Source organism: Microtus oregoni, unplaced genomic scaffold, assembly GCF_018167655.1.
Source record: "Microtus oregoni isolate MIOR12 unplaced genomic scaffold, Mior012 000009F_ref0000495, whole genome shotgun sequence".
NCBI lineage: Eukaryota > Metazoa > Chordata > Mammalia > Rodentia > Cricetidae > Microtus > Microtus oregoni.
Genome location: NW_024543068.1, coordinates 25,780,212 through 25,799,305, shown reverse-complemented (window position 1 = coordinate 25,799,305; position 19,094 = coordinate 25,780,212). Strand labels below are relative to the sequence as shown.

At 39.3% G+C, this 19,094-nt stretch overlaps 1 protein-coding gene across 3 annotated transcripts in view; it reads left to right on the top strand.

Moving 5' to 3' along the window:
• Arid4a (AT-rich interaction domain 4A) overlaps positions 1-19,094 on the top strand; it is a 69,139-nt gene that overhangs the window by 16,429 nt on the left and 33,616 nt on the right. For all 3 annotated transcript variants that reach the window (XR_005974828.1, XM_041658136.1, XM_041658134.1), the window contains exons 6-11: positions 4,224-4,303; positions 4,386-4,480; positions 8,261-8,393; positions 11,378-11,457; positions 12,456-12,532; positions 13,720-13,889. Coding sequence is in view for 2 of the 3 variants with exons in the window: in XM_041658136.1 (XP_041514070.1) it covers positions 4,224-4,303; positions 4,386-4,480; positions 8,261-8,393; positions 11,378-11,457; positions 12,456-12,532; positions 13,720-13,889 (635 nt within the window). In the remaining variant the exon portion in view is untranslated. The remainder of the gene's footprint in view (positions 1-4,223; positions 4,304-4,385; positions 4,481-8,260; positions 8,394-11,377; positions 11,458-12,455; positions 12,533-13,719; positions 13,890-19,094) is intronic.

The window sequence follows — 19,094 nt, the reverse complement described above, 5'->3', positions numbered from 1 at the left end:
GTAAGCCCATGTAGGTACTGGAACTTAAACGCTAATCCTTTGGAAAAGCAGCCAGTGCTCTTAGACACTAAGCCATCTCTCCAATCCTCCATTTTATCTTTTGTACTGTATGTTTGCTGTTCCTGTTGTGTGTTTAAATTTAAAGATACTTATGATTATGTTATTGAGGCCTGCAATTTTAGCACAGTAGTGTGCTCGGCGTGTAGCCTGAGGGCAGTGACACATACTCCTAGGTGTGGCAAGCGGCATCCTCTGGGATGGTGATGATCTCACAGTGCTGATGTCATTCTGCCATGTCTTTCTCAGGATACGCTCCCATGCCTAGCTGCTGTATGACTGCGGACTGCGTATTGATCATTAGGGAAATTAGAGCCATCATGAGGTATCATCACATACTTGTTAGAATAGCTGTTACCACAAAGACAAGACATATGGGTAAGAATGTGGAGCAAAGGGAGCCTTTTCTTACTGTTGGGAAGAGTATAATTAGTAAAATCCCTGTGGAAAACAGTATAGAGGTTCCTCAAAAAGCTAAAACTTGAACTTTTCTTTTTTAAGACAAGGTCTCCCTGTGTAACCCAGACTAGCTCTAACTCACAGTCCTTCTGTCTCAGCCTTCTGAGTACTTGGGACTATATGCATGTGCAAACGACAACTCTTGACTACAAAATAACCTATCCATCCAGAAATCCCATTTCTGTTCCGTATCTAAAGAAATATGAAGCCAATGCATCAATGGCCTTTTGTATTCTATGTTTACTGTGGCCCCCCACCCTCCCAGTGGAGGGATGGAGTTAACCTAGATAGCCATCAGTGGGTGACTAGGTAGGATGTGATCTGTTGCCATGGAATACTGCTCAGTTTTAGTAAGGTTGGAAAGTATTCCACTTGGCAACTGTAGACGAACCTGGGGACATCGTGCTATCAGAAATAAACTCAACAGAAAATCAAATACTACACCATCTCCTTTGTATGTAGAATCTGGAAAGGTCAAACTCAGAAAAAGCAGAATGAAGGGACCAGGACAGGGAGGGTTGAGGTAGGTTGAAGGTTGGGGGTGTTAGTCAAACGATGCAGATTTCAGTTAAGCAGAATTGGGTGGTGTGATGTGTGATCCTGGCATTGAAGGCAAAGGTGGGGGTGGGATTTTTTTAAGTCAGGCAAGTGTGGGCTACATGGCAAGGGGCAAGTAAAACAAACGGGCTGAGGAGGGGAATAAATCAAAGAGGTGTTGGCTAGTTAATAACAGTGCGCTGAGATGGATTTTAAATGTTCTCACCAGAAAAAAATGTGAGCTAATATGTGTGCTAACATGTTAACTTGTACACATGTATTTAAAACATGTTGTGTACTATAAATGTTTATAGTTTGATTTGTCAGCTAAGCAAATAAAAGTAAATGATATTTAAAGGAAATTGGTTTCACCTGAAGTAGATATATTTAAAGTTTTCATTTTGTAAAATATTTTGTTCTATCCTAACTACTGTATACATCTATACCAATAATTTTGCTTTTCTGAATTTTTGACTTCTTCCTTCCTTCCCTTATAACAAGCTTAAGAGCAATAGCCTCATGTGGAATGGGCCACCTAGGGCTGTGCACGTTCATTTTACTCTTCTTCCTGTGTCTTTGGGCCTTTAATTACATTGTGGCTCATTACTTAACTTTCTGATTCTAAATTTACCTATAAAGAGAAGATAGTGATTCGTAGCATCCAGATGCTGTTTTGTGGATGAAGATGAGGTTGAAGTTTAGTAAATGATGGTCAATTTTAATATCTTTGGGTAGATGACTGACTTTAGATATTTTATTTTCTTACAGTATCAATCAGTTTTATGATAACAGGGAGACAGGAGTAGTATAATATATTGTATTACCATTGATTATCTATTTTCTTGAATTCTAGAAGATTGGTACTAGGTCTTATGTATTTGTTTGTGTTTGTATCATTTTGTCTATTTAGAATGATTAATATTGTCTTGAGTCCCTTTTTTGCCATTTTTCTTTAAATAAGCTTCTGTATTTATATAGTAATCAGATTTAATAATTTGGGGCTGTTCAACGAATAATAAAATGCTCAATGAATTATACAAATGATGTTTTTAGCAGGTATCAACTGTTTCAGAACATGATTAAATCTTTGTAGTTTTCATTTGCTATGCTATCTTGTAAGTCTGAACTACAAAACAGTTCCTTAGAGAGAACATCTTATTTAATTATTATTGTTTGAGACATTGTTGCTGTGTAGCCCAGGCTGGCCTGGACATCAGCTTCCCAAGTGCTGGGATTACTCACACGAGGCTTTCCTGTCTCTGTGGTAGCTGGAGTGTCTTTCATGGTTTTGATGAAGGAGATGTCAGGATTAGTAAATCCATTGTGTTGTGCTCTCCATGGTTTTCAGAAAAAGTGCAAAATTCACTAAAAGTGTAAAAAGGACTTGAGTGTAAAATACATTTGTATGGTTTGAATTAAGTCCGGGTCTCCTTATGTAGCTCTGACTGCCCTGAAACTTACTGTATAGACTAGACTTATCTCATGTTCACGTAGCTCATCCTGCTTTTACCTCATGAGTGCTGAATTAGAATCTTTTTTTTAAATATTTATTTATTTATTATGTATACAATATTCTGTCTGTGTGTATGTCTGCAGGCCAGAAGAGGGCACCAGACCTCATTACAGATGGTTGTGAGCCACCATGTGGTTGCCGGGAATTGAACTCAGGACCTTTGGAAGAGCAGGCAATGCTCTTAACCACTGAGAGTGTGTGTGTGTTTGTGTGTGTGTGTGTATAGACCGGGTTTCACTGTGTAACTCTGGTTGTCCTGAATCTTCCTAAGGAGATCAAGCTGACTTCAAATTCACAGAAATCAATCAGCCTGCCTCTGCCTCCTGAGTGCTGGGATTAAAGGCGTGCGCCACCATCTGGCTTGATTTTATTCTTTAAAATGTCTTGTATATTGACACAAATACATGCAGAATTATATTGTTTGGTTTGTGACACCAGGGATTGGAATTTTTCAAAGATGAGTGGTTCATTTGTTATACTTGATAATGCTGCATACATCACCCTCACTTATAGCCCCTTACACATTGGGGATCAAACTCAGGGTCTTATACCTACTGCATAAGCAGTCTACCCTGAGCCGAGGGAAAGCCTGTATATTGTAATTTTGACACACGTATTTTAGACAATAATGCGCAATGAATAAATAACAAAAGGTTTAATTTCCTTTTTAATTACTTGTGTCCTTTTCTAGTAAAAGAAAAAAACATGTATTATGGAAAGGGCAGCCAGGGCTTCTAGTATATGAAGTCATTGGGCAAATAAGTAGGAATAACAAAATCTATCACCATTATCAGAAGTCAGACACAGAGGAAGAGCAAGGAGGATCTCTGAGAGTTTGAGGCCAGCCTGGTCTACATAGTGAGTTTCAGGACAGCTGGGGCTATGTAGAGAAGCGTTGTCTCAAGGAACCTGGCAAAGAAAAAGAAAAGAAGAAGAAGAAGGAGAAGAAGAAGAAGAAGAAGAAGAAGAAGAAGAAGAAGAAGAAGAAGAAATAATCAGACATTTAGGGACAGTAGAGGTATTCCATCAATAATAATAGTTACAGAAATATACATAATGCTTTGTTTTTTTTAGAGAGACCTGGTTTCATTCAGCCTAGGGTTGAAGGCAATCTTCAATTTGTGCTATGACTGGTCAAGTTAAGAAGGTGGCTCTACAGCGCAGACATACTTAAGCAGTTGGCTTAGAGGGGCAGCCATTTAACCTGTGTTTGTTTGACACCTATAAAATGACATCCGTGGTATGTTCATTTTGGAAGGTTTTGAAAAATAGCTAAGAAATAATAGGTATTAAACTCTGAAATAGCAGTAATGTCATTGTTTACATCTAAATTTTTATTCTCATTAAATTGATGTGTAGTGATATTTTATTTGTATCTTAATAAATAACACTTACCTGAAGACCAGAATGCAAAACAGCCACACTGCTCAGCCAAGGCCTGCCCATGGTAGTGCACGCCTTCAATCCCAGCACTAGGGAGGAATAAGCTGGGAAGAGACTCTCTTTCAGTCTGAAGATTTCATAGAAGAGCTCTCTAGTGGCTTGGCTGCTTTGCTTTTCTGATCTTCAGGTTGAACCCTAATATTTGTCTCTGGGTTTTTGTTATTTGTGCTACATTGATGCCCATGAATTCTCAGACATCTTCTGCTTGTTGCAGTGTTTGATGACGGGGATGAGAGAACTCTGCGCCGCACCTCGCTTTGCCTGAAAGGGGAGAGACACTTTGCTGAGAGTGAGGTAGGTGGGAGGGGTTGGGGTGGGGACTGCAGTGACTGAGGGCATTTGAGGTGTGAATTGAACTCCTTCGTCTCTTTTGCAGACGCTTGACCAGCTTCCTTTAACGAATCCAGAGCACTTTGGAACACCAGTCATTGCAAAGAAGGCAAACAGAGGGAGGAGGTCGTCACTTCCTATGTGAGTTTTTTTGTATTTGCTTAATAATCCACGGTGCTCACGTCTTCCCCAGCTGACTTTCCCAGAATGTCTGCCTTCTGCTGGGTATCATTTTGATAGAATGTTGTAAGGGGGACCTTTTGCCCTCAGCAGACGTTTTTAGTTACTCCCTTTATTTTGCCTAGACATTATCAAAACTCCATTTCCAAAAGATGATTTTAGTTTGCTTTGACGTCGTTATTAATTGGTATGATTTACCTTTACTGAGTAATTATTTGTAGTTTATCTTTTTATTTAAAAACAGTTTTGAACTTAAAAATAATAATACAAAGGATTTCTGTATGTTCTTTGTCTAGTTATGCAGTTTTTAATAGTTCTAGCCTTTTGCCTTATCTTTCCATCTCTTTGTTATATATATTTTAATTAGTTTTCAGTTTTATAATTTTCATGGCCCTGGCTGTCCTGGCACTTACTTTGAGACCAGGCTGGCCTTGAACTCACAAAGATCCTCCTCCCTCTGGCTCCCAAAGCTGGGTTAAGGGCATGTGCCACCACCGCCCAGCCAGTCTTAGAATTTTATTTTCTTGAGCAATGTGAAAGGAAGCAGAGAACATGACAATCCTTTGCCTTTAAGTAAAATACTAATATCATATTCAGAAAATTCAATTTCACGGATGTGAAATGTTTTAACTCACAGCCAAACTCAGTATTATCTTGCCTCCTGGTCTAAAGTACTGAGCCTCCAGGCCTGCACTGCTGGCTGACAAAGTTTACCTGGTGGAAATTCTTACCTTCTGCTGTCAGCATTTCAGGGTCCATCTGTCATCCTAGATGACTTTCGAGCATCCTTTCAGGGTCCAAACCAGGTCAAGTTCATGAGCTGCGTTTCCTTGATTTGACTTGTGAACTCCCTTTAATCTGGAAACATTCGTTAGATTTTTGTTTGGTTTTCATGATACTGCCATTTAAGAGCACAGGCAAGTTGTTTGGTAGACTGATCTTCAATGCAGATTTTTCAGGTACTTTTATTTATAGATTAAGACTATACATATTATACATTTTTGACAGTAAGTGATATGTGTCCTTCTGTGTGTAAATACATCCTTGATACATACTATCAGTTTGTCCTGTAGTTGGTGTCATTACCTTTGATCACCTAGTTAATGTGGTTCCTGCCTAATTTCTGACCTTAGAGTTCTTTTGTTACCTTTTCTCCCTGGATAATTAAATAATCTGCGTGGAGCTACTTTGCCAGTAGATATGCTGTTCTTTCTCAAAATACCCTTCCATCAGTGGTTTTAGCACCCATTGGGCTCCTTTGGCATATCAGTACTGTTATAATAACAAAATGATGATTTTGTAATTTTTCAATCCTGCTTCACTTTTTAGTTAAATTTAGTTATCATTTTCCTGGACCCAGCAGGGTGGCTCAGGGGTGATAGTCAGTTACCAGCTTACCAGCCCTGACTATCTGAGTTTGATCCCAGAATTTCATATGATGGAAGAAGAGAATCAACTCATGCAAGACGTCCTTTGACCTCCATGTAGATGCTATGGTGCACGCACACACATACACACACACACACACACACACACACACACACTGAATGATTAAATGTAAAAAATTCTTTAAAGAAAAATTTCCTTATCAGTATATATTCATGGATTGTAATTTTACTTAATGGGTTATAATTCATTTTTTTTTTAATTTTTATTTTGATGCACAAGTTTTCCACATTCAGCCAGTGGGCCCCTCTCCAGGCTGGTGTCTGTGTGCTTTTGATACATTTCTCCATTTCTTGACCACATGGCCACTTCCTAATACTACACAGTGTCAAACGTTCATGATCTTTTTTCCCAGCATCAAACCTTGATATTGGACATTTCTCTGGGGACCTTTGTTCCTTTTGATGGGATAGAAGAAACCAGGATCCAGATATTGGTTGTATGCATATATAACAAAGATGTTAAAAAGGCAAAGTCAAACATACAAGTGACAAACAAAAAAGTAACAAAAGACCTTTGAGGCCTCTAAATGAAAATCTCAGTTTAGCCACTTAGTAGCTATGTCTCTTTATTACAGTAACTGTGTTTACATTATTCTATTCCTCACACACACAAACAAATCCTACAGGATCCTATAGCTAAGGACAATGAGATTCATAATATCTTGTCAGTTTGGGAGAAATGATATAGTGTTATACATTTTTTTAGTTTGTAGCAAGTGCTCAGCGTATGATAGTGATTTAGCAAATCATTAATGCTTTGTGGTATTTTTATTCCTCAGATAGTGCTGTAGTCTTTAATAATTATAATTTTTAATCAGTAAAAATTTTTAATGTGTAAGCTGATAATTTAGTGTAGGACACTCAAAAGCAAGTTGAGGCATCAGCTAAAATTGAGGAAAATTTGTCACTACAGAAAGTAGAGAGAAGCATGTGGTGATTCCTAAACAACAGATTGATATGGGAGAGTCCTTTGTTTTGTGTTGATTTCATTGGTTAAATAAAGAAACTGCTTTGGCCCTTTAATAGGACAGAAAATTAGGTAGGTGGAGTAAACAGAACAGGATGCTGGGAAGAAGGCAGTGAGGTCAGTCACCATAGCTCTGCTCTCCGAGATGGAAGCAGGCTAGAATCCTTCCCGGTAAGCCATGACCTTGTGGTGCTACACATATTAATAGAAATGGGTTAAGCAAGATGTGAGAGTTAGCCAGTAAGAGGCTAGAGCTTATGGGACAGGCAGTGTTTAAAAGAATATAATTTGTGTGTTATTATTTCCAGGGCTAAGCTAGCCGTGTGGGATCCGGGCGGGAACATAGCCTGCCACACCATACTACAAGGGATCAGTGGGAGAAGAAATGCAAATACAAAAGATAACAGAGCAAGTGCCTCCAGGGCTTTAATAGTTAATAGCGCTGTGTAGCGTAGTGGATGACAAATGTCAGTGCACACTCATCAAGGTTTGAAATGAGAATGTGTACTCATTTTTCCTTAAAAAGTATAGACTTCAGGGGCTGTAGAGATGGCTCAGAGGTTAAGAGCATTGCCTGCTCTTCCAAAGGTCCTGAGTTCATTTCCCAGCAACCACATGGTGGCTCACAACCATCTGTAATGGGGTCTGGTGCCCTCTTCTGGCCTGCAGACATACACACAGACAGAATTGTATACATAATAAATAAATAAAATATTTTTAAAAAAGTATACACTTCAGATTGATGCATGTTATGACACTTAAGAGTAAACAGTTATCCCAGATAAATTATCTGACTAGATCCCACATTTGGTTTTTCTGGGCTATTTTCATAACCTACTAGAAAATCAAACTTTCATTTTTTAGCCTCTGGCATTACAAAACAGGAAAAAAAAAAAACCTTGTTTTTACAAGGTACAATTGGTAATCAGGGAGTTGGTGGTGCACACCTTTAATCCCAGCACTCAGGAGGCAGAGGCAGGTGGATCTTTGAGTTCGAGGCCAGCCCAGTCTACAGAGCAAATTCTAGGACAGCCAGGGATGGATATACAGAGACACCCTGTCTTTAAAAAAAAAAAAAAAAAAAAAGTGCATTAGTGATGTAATAGGCTTCTCTGTCCTGGCATAGGATCCTGAGTCCTATGTCAGTAATGTGAACTCGGGAGTTACTAAGGTGGCTCCATGACTTGCGTGAGGCCAGAGTGTCCATCTTCTCAAGCCCGGTAGGAATGGAGAGGCAGCCTTGGCAGCCAGGCCAGACACTTAGCACTCTGATTGGACCAATCATGGCTTACGCTGTCATAACAATCAGGTTGTTCTGGCCCTCAGCACTGAAGACGAAAAGGAAGAAGAAAGCAGTGAAGAGGAGGATGAGGATGAGCGGCGTCTCAGTGATGGCTTACTGGGAAAGGTGGTGCGTGTGACCACTGCAGCGGAGAGGCCGGAGTGGTACCCTGCTTTGGTAAGTGAAGTGTCATTGCAAAGTCAGTCAGCTCTATTTCTTGTTGAAAATGAATTTGTCAAGCTTTTTTGAAATATATTGGAAATATTACTAATTTAATGAAGATTTTATTATGTGTTTAAAAATTAAAAGTCAGGACATTGTCTTTAATTATCCATTCTCTGTTATCATTTATTGACGTCTTTCAGGGTTTTTTTCCTCCGATGTCCCATTACTTTTTTACAACTTCAGTGCTTTTAGGTTGATCCCTTAATTCTTTTGTTTTGTTTGTCTCACTCTAGTTTAAGATGGCCAGGAGCTTACTGTGTAGGCCCGGCTGGCCTTGAATTCACATCAGTCCTCCTGTTTCAGTCTCTTAAAGTGTAGGATTATGGGGAGAGCCACCATGTCTAGCACCTTAATTCTTTACTGCATTCAAGCTAATTATCTAGATATGAGTTTTTAGGAGAAATCATTGAAAAGTGACCAGCTCACAGCGGTTCCCTTCTCAGCCATCTTTACTCAGATGTGGTGCTGTACAGCTGCAATCTCAGCATCTCAGCAGTCAGAAACAGGAGGCTTGCTTCAGCCAGGAGGTGGAGGCTAACCTGACGTGTCGTAGAGCTTGTCAGCCTGGCGGTGGTGCCCCACACCTCTAATCCCAGCACTCAGGAGACAGAGGCAGGCAGATCCCTGTGACTTCAAGGCCAGTCTGCTCTACAGAGCTAGTTCTAGGATAGCCAGGGCTACACAAAGAAACCCTGTCTCCAAAAAAAACAAAGAACAACAAAAAAGGAGTTCTATAGTAATTTTTTTAGTACTGGCACATAAACTAGAGTAAGGACATAATAGACAGGAAGATGCACTTAGAGTTTTTAGACATGCCAGTCCTTGCGTACACAGGAAGAATGAGGACAGACGAGCAATCGAGGACATTTTGTGAGGGAAGACTGCTTGGTGGTATGTCTTTCGCCGAGAGTCCTCTGTGACTGACTGTTCACAAGAGTAGGGGAGAATAGAATGCCAGGATAGTTGATCCTTGAGGCAGAAGGGTCTTTAAATGGTCATCTGAATATAGGAGATAATTCTGCCGATAGCTTTGGCACAGAATGCCATTTGCACTGCACATTTGGGAATGTTCACAAGACAGTTTGTTTGCTCCATTATTAGAAAGACTGGAAGTGACAAGAGTCAGTATGGAGGCCATTAGTTCACAGGTGATGGAATATGCCAGATTTCCGTTGCAGCTCCTGCATTCATGCCTGCCAGCTGCGCTGCTCACACCTGCAGTCTGTGCCCTGAGTGAAGATGGGGTTGGCATAGGGGTCAGTCAGTCTCGCTAGGTGGTAAATCGGAGGCCAACCTGTGCTACAGGAACCCTAGCTTAGAAAAATAAAGAATAGCCCACATATCCATAAGTGCTATTGTTTTGGATACAAAGTCAAGTCTTGGGCTGGTGAGATCCTCCCACAGGTAAAGGTGCTGCTCGTGCCAAGCCTATAGCCTGGCCTTGATCCCAGGACCCATATGGGGGAAGGAAGGTAGGATGACAAGCACTGACCCTCACGAGTGCTGGATACATGTGTGCCCTCCCACACAAATACATAAGTGTAGTCATTTTTATTTAGGTTCGAATTTTTAAAGCAATAGTATTTTAATTTATATTTCATTTTTTTTATATTACCTAATGACTATGTTAAGTTTCTAGGAAGCCAATATGTTAAAAATAATAAAATACTTTTATAATTTATTAATAATGAGATCTATTAGCAATTAAGCTATTTCTTGTAAAATATAATTCACTTGGCATTAACTTTTAATTTTTAAATTCTGTTTCTTTGTGTATGGGGTGTTTTGCCTGCATGTATGTCTGTGTACCACAGGGTGGTTGGCACCTGTGGAGGCCAGAATTGAAGTTACAGACAATTGAGAGCCACCTGCGGGCATTTGAAACAGAGCCTGTGTCCTCTGGGTCCTCCCAGCTGCTGAGCTGTCTCTTCAGTCCCCTTGCCCCTTAAGTTATCTTTAAAATTACTTAAATTATTTTAAAAGTACTTAAAATTCTTAGACCTGGTGAGATGGCTCAATAGGTAAAGATGCTTGCCACTAACTCTGACAACCTGAGTTGAATCCCTTGAAGACTCACGGGGTGAAAAAGAGAACCATGTCTTTTTTTCATATATACTTTATTGTTTTTAATTGAGCTATACGTTTTTCCTCACTCCCCTTCTTTTCTCCCCTCTCCCCTTCCACCCTCCTTTCTGCCCCCCCACACCCCTGATTTACTAAGGAGATCTTGTCTTTTTCTCTGTCCTGGGCGGATCCATGTATGTCTCTCTTAGGGTCTTTGCTGTCTAGGTTCTCTGAGGTTGTGGACTGTAGGCTGGTTATTCTTTGCTTTATGTCTAAAAGCCACTTTTGAGTGAGTACATGTGATATTTGTTTTTCTGGGTCTGGGTGACCTCACTCAGATTCTTTTTTCTAGTTCCATTGATTTACTCGCAAATTTCAAGACGTCATTATTTTTTATTGCTGAATAGTACTTCATTGTGCAAATGTACCATATTTTCCTTACCCATTCTTCAGTTCAGGACATCTAGGTTGTCTCCAGGTTCTGGCTATTGCAAATGTCTTTGTAGTATGAGTGTGCATCCTTTGGGTATATGCCCAAGAGCGGTGTTACTGGGTCTTGAGGTAGACTGATTCCTAATTTTCTGAGAAATCGCCATACTGATTTTCAAGAGAACACGTCTTACAAGTTGTCCTGTAACCTATATGAGTGCCATGGTATACTTGAGCTCTCCCCGCCCTGCGCACAAACAGATAGGCATTCTTGGCTAGGGCTATAACTCAGTGGGTGAGTGCTGCCCCAGCATATAAAAGGCCTTGGGTTTAATTACTTAGAACTCTGAAAAATATTTTTTTAGTTAGCAAGCAAGCAAACAAACAATTTTTTTTTCTTCTCTGAGCAAGAGGAGTCAGTAGATTCTGAATTTGTATTCCAGGTCATCTCTCCCAGCTGCAATGATGATGTCACAGTGAAAAAGGACCAGTGTTTAGTTCGATCATTTATTGATTCTAAATTGTGAGTAATGAAACACCTGGTGTGATTCATGGGGATGGGACAGAGTGATGGGCACCCACCATAACGCGAGTCCCTTGAGAGGGGGTTGAGAAGTTGTTCCTTACTGTGTTCAAAGTTAGAGTGCTTTTAGCTGATAAACATATAAAAATTCAATATGTGTGAACAGTATTAAAGACATTTATTTGTAAATAAAGTGTATATAGTTTTTTAATTGAAAAATTTTGGATTTTTATCATGTGTTATTTCATATTATGAATTATGAAACTTAACAGTCATTAGTAGAATAATTTCTTTTACTTTTTATTTTGAAAAACAGATTTTTAGAAACTTTCTACTAATTTCACATTTTTCTTTAAAGAGAATAGTAAAATTAAGTATATATATTTGTTATTCTCTTTGAAAAATATACCATAATATACATAACAGTCAAAATATTTTAACAAATTAACAAAAATTAGGGAACACTGAGCAAAATATGTGTTATCTGTAAGTATTGAAATGACTGTGTTTAGCCGGGCGGTGGTGGCGCACGTCTTTAATCCCAGCACTCGGGAGGCAGAGGCAGGTGGATCTCTGTGAGTTCGAGACCAGCCTGGTCTACAAGAGCTAGTTCCAGGACAGGCTCCAAAACCACAGAGGAAACCCTGTCTCAAAAAACCACCAAAAAAAAAAAAAAAAAAAAAGAAATGACTATGTTTGTAGAAACTCTTGTCTATAGGAAGGTTGTATAATTGGAAACATTGAATTTGAGGCTCTCAAATAAGAGTACTTTAAGTACATGAAATTTAAAAATACTAGCTTTGTCTGTATTACTTCCAATACGTTCTTAAGGAGCAGGTCATTCATGGCCTGCAACTTCTAAAACACTATAGGACAAAATAATTTTAATTTTTTTTTTTGAGGTCTAATGAATGTGTTAATGTGTACTGTTCAAATGATTTTTGTTTGTTTGTTTTTTATTTAATAAGTAGTTGTCCCCATTTTGTTCTTTTTCATAGTTACTCCATAGCAAGAAAGGACATTAAGGAACTAGACATTCTCAATCTGCCGGAATCTGAGCTCTGTGCTAAACCAGGTAAAAGAAAGCTGAGTCAGTATGTCAGTGTGACATGACTGTCTGGAAAATAATACATGGAACAATCCTGACCAGTCTATGACGAGAGTAACTGTTTGGAATCCCGTGTCCAGCCTGTAGTCTATAGGCTGCATGTGGCTGGTAAAACATAATGAGTTGTTTTGATTTTCCGTTCCCTTGTTGCTTGGTTGCATGGTTCCTGAGTATGAACCTCACAGATAATGTGTTGGACACACTCCTAAAGGCATTTTTATTAATGTCTCCATAAAATACTTGGTTTGTAAACTTTACAAATTTAACTTTGTGTGTTTGGTCATTAATATTTCTTCTTCCTCCTCCACCTCCTCCTCTTCTTCCTTCCTCCTCCTTCTGTTTTTGAGTCAGGATTTCTCTGTGTATCCTTGGCTGTCCTAGAACTCACTCTGTAGACCAGGCTGGCCTTGAACTCACAGAAAGCCACCTGCCTCTGCTTCCCAAGTACTGGAATTCGAGGTGTGTGTCACCACTGCCTGGCAATATATTTTCTTTTTGAAGGGTACAGGATAAAGTGTCTCTACATAGCTCTGGTTGTCCTGGAACTCACTCTATAGACCAGAGGCCTTGAACTCACAGAGATCCATCTGCCTCTGCTCCTGAGGGCTGGGACTAGAGTCCTGTGCTTCCACACCTGCTGACCATCAGCATCTAATAGTGGGGCTGGAGGGATGGCGCGGCGGTTAAGAGCACTTACTGCTCTTGCAGAGGTCCCAGGTTTGGTTCCCATCACCCACAGGGCAGTTCACAACCATCTGCAAACAGTTCCAGGGGATTTAATGCCTCTGGTGGACTCGTGTGCTCATAAATCTGGTAGATCGCTTGTGCACATAAAATAAATATAAATCTTTTTTTCTAAAAGGCTACTTCTAATCTGCCAGGCGTAGTTTTACTTGGGAGGTGGAGGCCTGTGGATCACAGGTTCAAAGCTAGATTGGGCTACATGGTGACATAGTGAGACCCTGTCTCACAATAAAGAAACTTTGTTGTAAATCTACATGCTCTTCTGCTCATGAAGTACTCACATGTCCTCCGCCACTTTATGAATGATGACTGGTTTGGGACTGAGCTCTCTGGCCTGGAAAGACATGCATCTCCCTTAAGTCCATGTTCTTTGTTCAGTGCCAACAGCTGGAGTCCATGTTTCCTTTCAGGGCTGCAGAGAGCAAGTATCTTCTTAAAAGCTAGAATCGTTCCTGATAATTGGAAAATGGACATAAGTGAGATTCTTGAGTCATCCAGCAGTGATGATGAGGAAGATTGCCCAGCTGAGGAGAATGAAGAGGAAAAGGAAAAAGAAGCCAAGAAGGAGGAAGAAGAACTGGTAGGTCCAATTCCAGGCAACATGGCAACCTTTTTTTTGTTTGTTTGTTTGTTTTTGTTTTCTAGTGAAAATAATATCTCCATGTGATTGTTCTCTGTCTAGATTTTATATATATATTGTCTGAAACGTTTCTTTCTTAATTTGATTGAGGAGGTGTGACTGTTCGGTTCATTGTGTAGTGTAGACCTCAGTACCAGTTTTCAGCGTGAACTTATCATTAAGTACTTTGCCGAGATAATCAGTAAGATTTTGTGCGGGGGTTGGGTGTTTCTGTCAGTGTGTGAAGTAATTGTCATCCTGCTTTCAGGGTGCCATTAGAGTCAGAAAGTTATTGTCCTCAGCTGTACAGCTAAGCTGTGGAACTGAGGGATTTGAACCCAGGTCTTGCTTCTCCTAACTTGGAAACCTTTTAGGGGTAAATATCTTAATTCCTTCCAAAGAAAGATTCATCTGGCATCTTGACAAATCACAGAAAAGATTGAGATTGTATTTTTATTAGGAGTGGTTTTCTTTGTGATATTGCAGTGTTCCCAGTGAGGTTACAGGGATCATCTGTGGAGTTGCCATGGCTGCTCACGTGGTGTTTGTCTGTTTATTCATCAGTGTTTTGTTAAGTGGGGTAAATTTTCTAGTGTAATTTTGGTTGTTGAGAGGCAAAACAAAGAGCATGAGTTTATTGAAAAAGAAGATCTATTTGAGCATGAAAATGTCAGGCCTGAAACTATGGACTGCTTTTGTGTTTAAACACACAAATGTGAGCTTCTGGAATGCCAGGACTAGATTCGCGTGTGAGGAAGAGTGCACGCTAGTTCTTTCCTTTGACCTCCCCTGCAGCATTTGGCTTTTTACACTCTGAAATCAGAATGGCGGTTCATACTTCCAGGCTGCCTACAGAGTTGCCATAGTAACGTGCTGTTGGTTTTAAGTGAGCATGCTCAGAAAGACAGGAAGGTTTAGCAGAGGCTTGGCAGGTTGCCAATGGAGGTTTGCCAGCCGCTTTGAAATGGGCTGTCTTTCTTTTCCTTTCATGTAATGTCTGATTTCTGTGTGGAAGAGAATGTAAGTAGTTGCTGGATAACCCGCGGATGCTGTGCCCTAAGAGGGACAGCAGGTATTTGCCAGTCAGACTGGCATGTCCAGACCCTGCACTGACTAAGTAGAAGGGGAAGCTAACCATTTTGCATTTGAAAGGAAATGCAGCACATAGGTAAGATTTTTTAAAAAAATATTTAGTTATTGTTTTGATTGCCAAAAATGGAATTAAGTAAATTTTTGGGTGTTGATTATATGACTGATATGTAGAGCTTATAGCCAAGCGTAATTGTTTCTTGTAAAAAAGACAGGAGAAATCTATTTTTAGAGGATTAAAGGGTAAAGGGTATTTTCCTCAAACATAAGACAGCGTTTTGAATGACAGTGATGAGACAGTGTGGTAAAATTCAGGAGTTAATAATTGAATATTATATGTGATATCTGTATTTTATCTGTATTTAGTTTTAGGTTGTGTGTTTCAGGGTAAATAGGCCACAGTTTCAGGGTGTGAACTGTTAACAGTCTGGTTTAGGTTCTGGATTTTTATTTAACATCAATTAGAATCTTATATTGCCAAATGCTGAAAAAGGGTTAGTCTCTTTATTTTTGCTAGTTCTTTTAATTGGTGTCCCTTCCAGAAGGCATTTTACCCACCCCTCAAAAAATAACCTGAAATTTTAAACAAAGAGGCTAAAAAGAGCTTTGAAAGAAGTTGCAGAGGGCGCCTATAAAATAGTAAATAGTGCTCATGTTACAGTGATTAATTTCAGAATAATGTAATGTTTCATTTAAGCTGTGAGTGATAAATATTAGTAAAAATGAATAGAGCAGAAGCTATTGCAGGTAATAGTAAAGAAAAATTAACAGACAAGGACACTTAGAAAATGATATCTTTTTACAATATGTTTCTTGTGAACTTGCTAAAATTTAGTGAGCATGGTTGCTTTGTTCCTATTAAAAAATAACAGCAAAAATCACAAAATGTAGGCTTGAGTTATACAGTTTATTTTAAATTATTTTTCAGATGCTCATTTTTCATAGCATTTGCTTTATTGATATGTACTTGTTGTGAGCTAGTTTTCTGGCTACCTTAGTGGGTTTTCTTGAGGAAGATTTAGGTTGTTTTAGGAAAAAATATCAGCTGCATTTTCCTTGCTCTTGGATTTGAGATTTAGTTGCTGAATCATTCTAACTTGTCTTGAACAACAATTTTAAAATGTTTAATAAGCTGGTCAACCAAGAAATGCTTTAAACTATACATAGCAAAGGGAGAAATATGAGCATGGTACATGGTGACTAGTCCGGTAAGCCAGGGCCTACCTGGCTTAGTCATTATGGGCCTTTCCCACACCAGTGAGGCTAAGTTCTATTACAGATCATAATTCCTCCCAAGATGTATTGATAGTGTACTTCTTAGGACCACTGAATGCTGCTTTACAAGAGTCTTAAAGATCCCTTGTACCATCCTGTGAGCCGTTAAACAGCACTGTATGTTGTCATCAGTGCAGGCTAGCAGGCAGGCGTATGCAGCAGATCACACAAGTGTTAACTGTTTCTGCAGTGCGAACGAGCAGTAGCCTCTGTAGCCATCGTGCTCCGGGTATTTCAACACAGTGGGAGCAGGAAGATTGGAGATTCTACAGCTTTATTGTGGAGCAGTAGCTTTTTTATTTAATATTTGATTTTCTACTCATGCTACTTCAAGACTGAAGTGTAAGCAATATGCCTCCTACTGTGCTGGGGAGAGGACCTGACAGAGGGTAGTTCCTGTCTGTATTCTTAACTACAACATAGAGATAATTATTTTGGGAAAAGCCTAGAGGTTATTTTTGTGGGTATTATTTAAATGTCTTTGTTAAGAAAACTTTTTCAAGAAAATTTTATATTAGAAAAGACATTACTAAATTTTTTTGAACTAGGAAATTTATTTGGAAGTCCATATGAATATAATAATGCTAGCAGTTATTCATTTCTCTTGACTTGGAATTATACTGGATAAATGTAGGGAGTTTTCTAAGGGTGAAAAGTTAGAAGATTAATTATCAAGAGGAATTTAACTATTTTTAGCTTAAATCATCATGGCTTTATAAGTCAGCTTTGTGTACCAGATTTCATGTTTAGCAATGAAAATTAAAATTAGTGAAGTTTTTATAGGAACTGCTCCTCTTTTAGTCTAATGATTGATACACTCATTTCTCCGATCTTGAATTTCCTAGGAATTGCCATCACATTTGCTACCCAAGATGATCTTCCACTATTGTAGAAGTCATAAGTGTTTGAGGTTTTTATTTCTGGGAAATATGAATGTTAAATTTTTAGTATTTAAATGTCACCTGTGTCAATCTATGACCATGTAGATTAAAGGCATTTGTTGATGATTATTCAAAATCACTTTGTATATAGTTCCACAGGAAATACCTGAAAACTCAGGAAACTGTCAGTAAAAGCTAAAGGTTTTTAAATGTAGTATAAATAATTATAGCTATATCAAATAATTCCAATAAAACTAAGCATTAAGTATATCTGGAACAACAGCCTTCAATAGATAACTTAGATACTTACATTCAAACATAACAACTTGCTTAAATTTAGACTACTAAACAAGGAAATAAAAATGTCCTAACTGGACTGGAGATGGCTCAGGGGTCAGAGAACAGCTGATCCTGCAGAAGGACCTCAGTTTGGTGCTCAGCACCTACTTGGCAGTTTACAGCCATCTGCAATTCCAGCTCCAGGGGATCCAGTGCCATCTGCTGGCCTTCTCAGGTACTTCCTGCATGTCGTTCACTGGCATACATGCAGGCAAAACACTCAGATGCATAAAAAGAAAAATCTTTTTTAAAAGTCCTAATGAATTTTGAAAAAAATCTTTACTGTTTTAACTTAAAATGTGAAGCACACTAAATTCACCCAATAAGACTAATGAGATTTGTACATTTGTTCACACAAATACAGCTGCATTTCCAAAATGATTAGTGTGTATGGTGTTCTATCTGCATGTATGGTCTGTGCACCACTTTCGAGCCTGGTGCCTATGGAGACCAGAAGAGGGTGTCAGATCCTTTGGAACTGGCGTTACGGATGGCTGTGAACCACTATGTGGGTGATGAGAATCAGGATTCTCTGGAAGAGTAGCCAGTGCTCTTAACGGTGGAGCCATCTCTGCAGCCCTCTAATACAGCTACATTTTCTGTGTTTTTAAAACACTTTCTTTGTGATCATACTTTATACCTGTGGTCATATAAGAGGTTTGAATGATATAAAAAAAAACTTGATTATAGCACCTATATTACATCTTGATGGTGACAATGTATGTACCATTTCAAATGGAAAATAAGTTCCTTGGTTTAGTTAACTGTGGTAATTTAAGAGTTACATAATTATTTTAAGGAGGTTTTTGTTAGGTTGTAAAGCAGTGTCTTACTGGAAATATAAAACACATCCTTTGGGCTCCTGGACGTGCTCTACGTGTGTGTAACAGTGAGGGATGGTATGCCTGTAAATTTAGGATCAGGCATTCTTGGGTCCCTGGCTATTATTGGTCAGTTCATTGTCTGTAGTCAGGTCATCCTCTTTGAACGTCACCTTGTCTTCACTCTGGCTTTGGAAAGAAACCCCTAAGTTTCAAATGGGAGCAGACTAAGCCCTATAAACTTCACGAGAGTAGTTTTAGACCCTCCAGTATGCCTGCTCAGGCACAGTCGACAGTGTGCGTCCTCTGAGAGCCAAGTCCCTGAGGTTCTGCTCTGGATCAGGAAGTCTTGCCCTAGCAACTCCAGCTTTTCCTTCTTGAGCCCAGTTTGCACGCCCTGGTCCCAGCGTTCCCTCCACTGCTGGCTGTGCTTGCCTCTGGCCAGGCTGCTCAGTTACATGCACTGTCCCTGACTTCTCATTCTCTCTCTGTAGTATGTCTTGTCCTGTCATCACTACCAGAACAACTTCGCTGACAGTCAAGCAGAAGTGTGTCTTATCTCATCTTACTCCTTAGTAGCATTCAGATCTCAGCAGGTGACGTTTGTTTTCTGGTTTACCTCCCAACCAAATGATAGAATAGCTTTGAGTCTATATGTAATCTCAGTTGTCTCAGCTACACGCATTTATACTAAACTGTGTGTGTAAATTTCTTTTTATTTATCAGTATTCAAACTCAGTATGCTCACGGCCTCACTTACC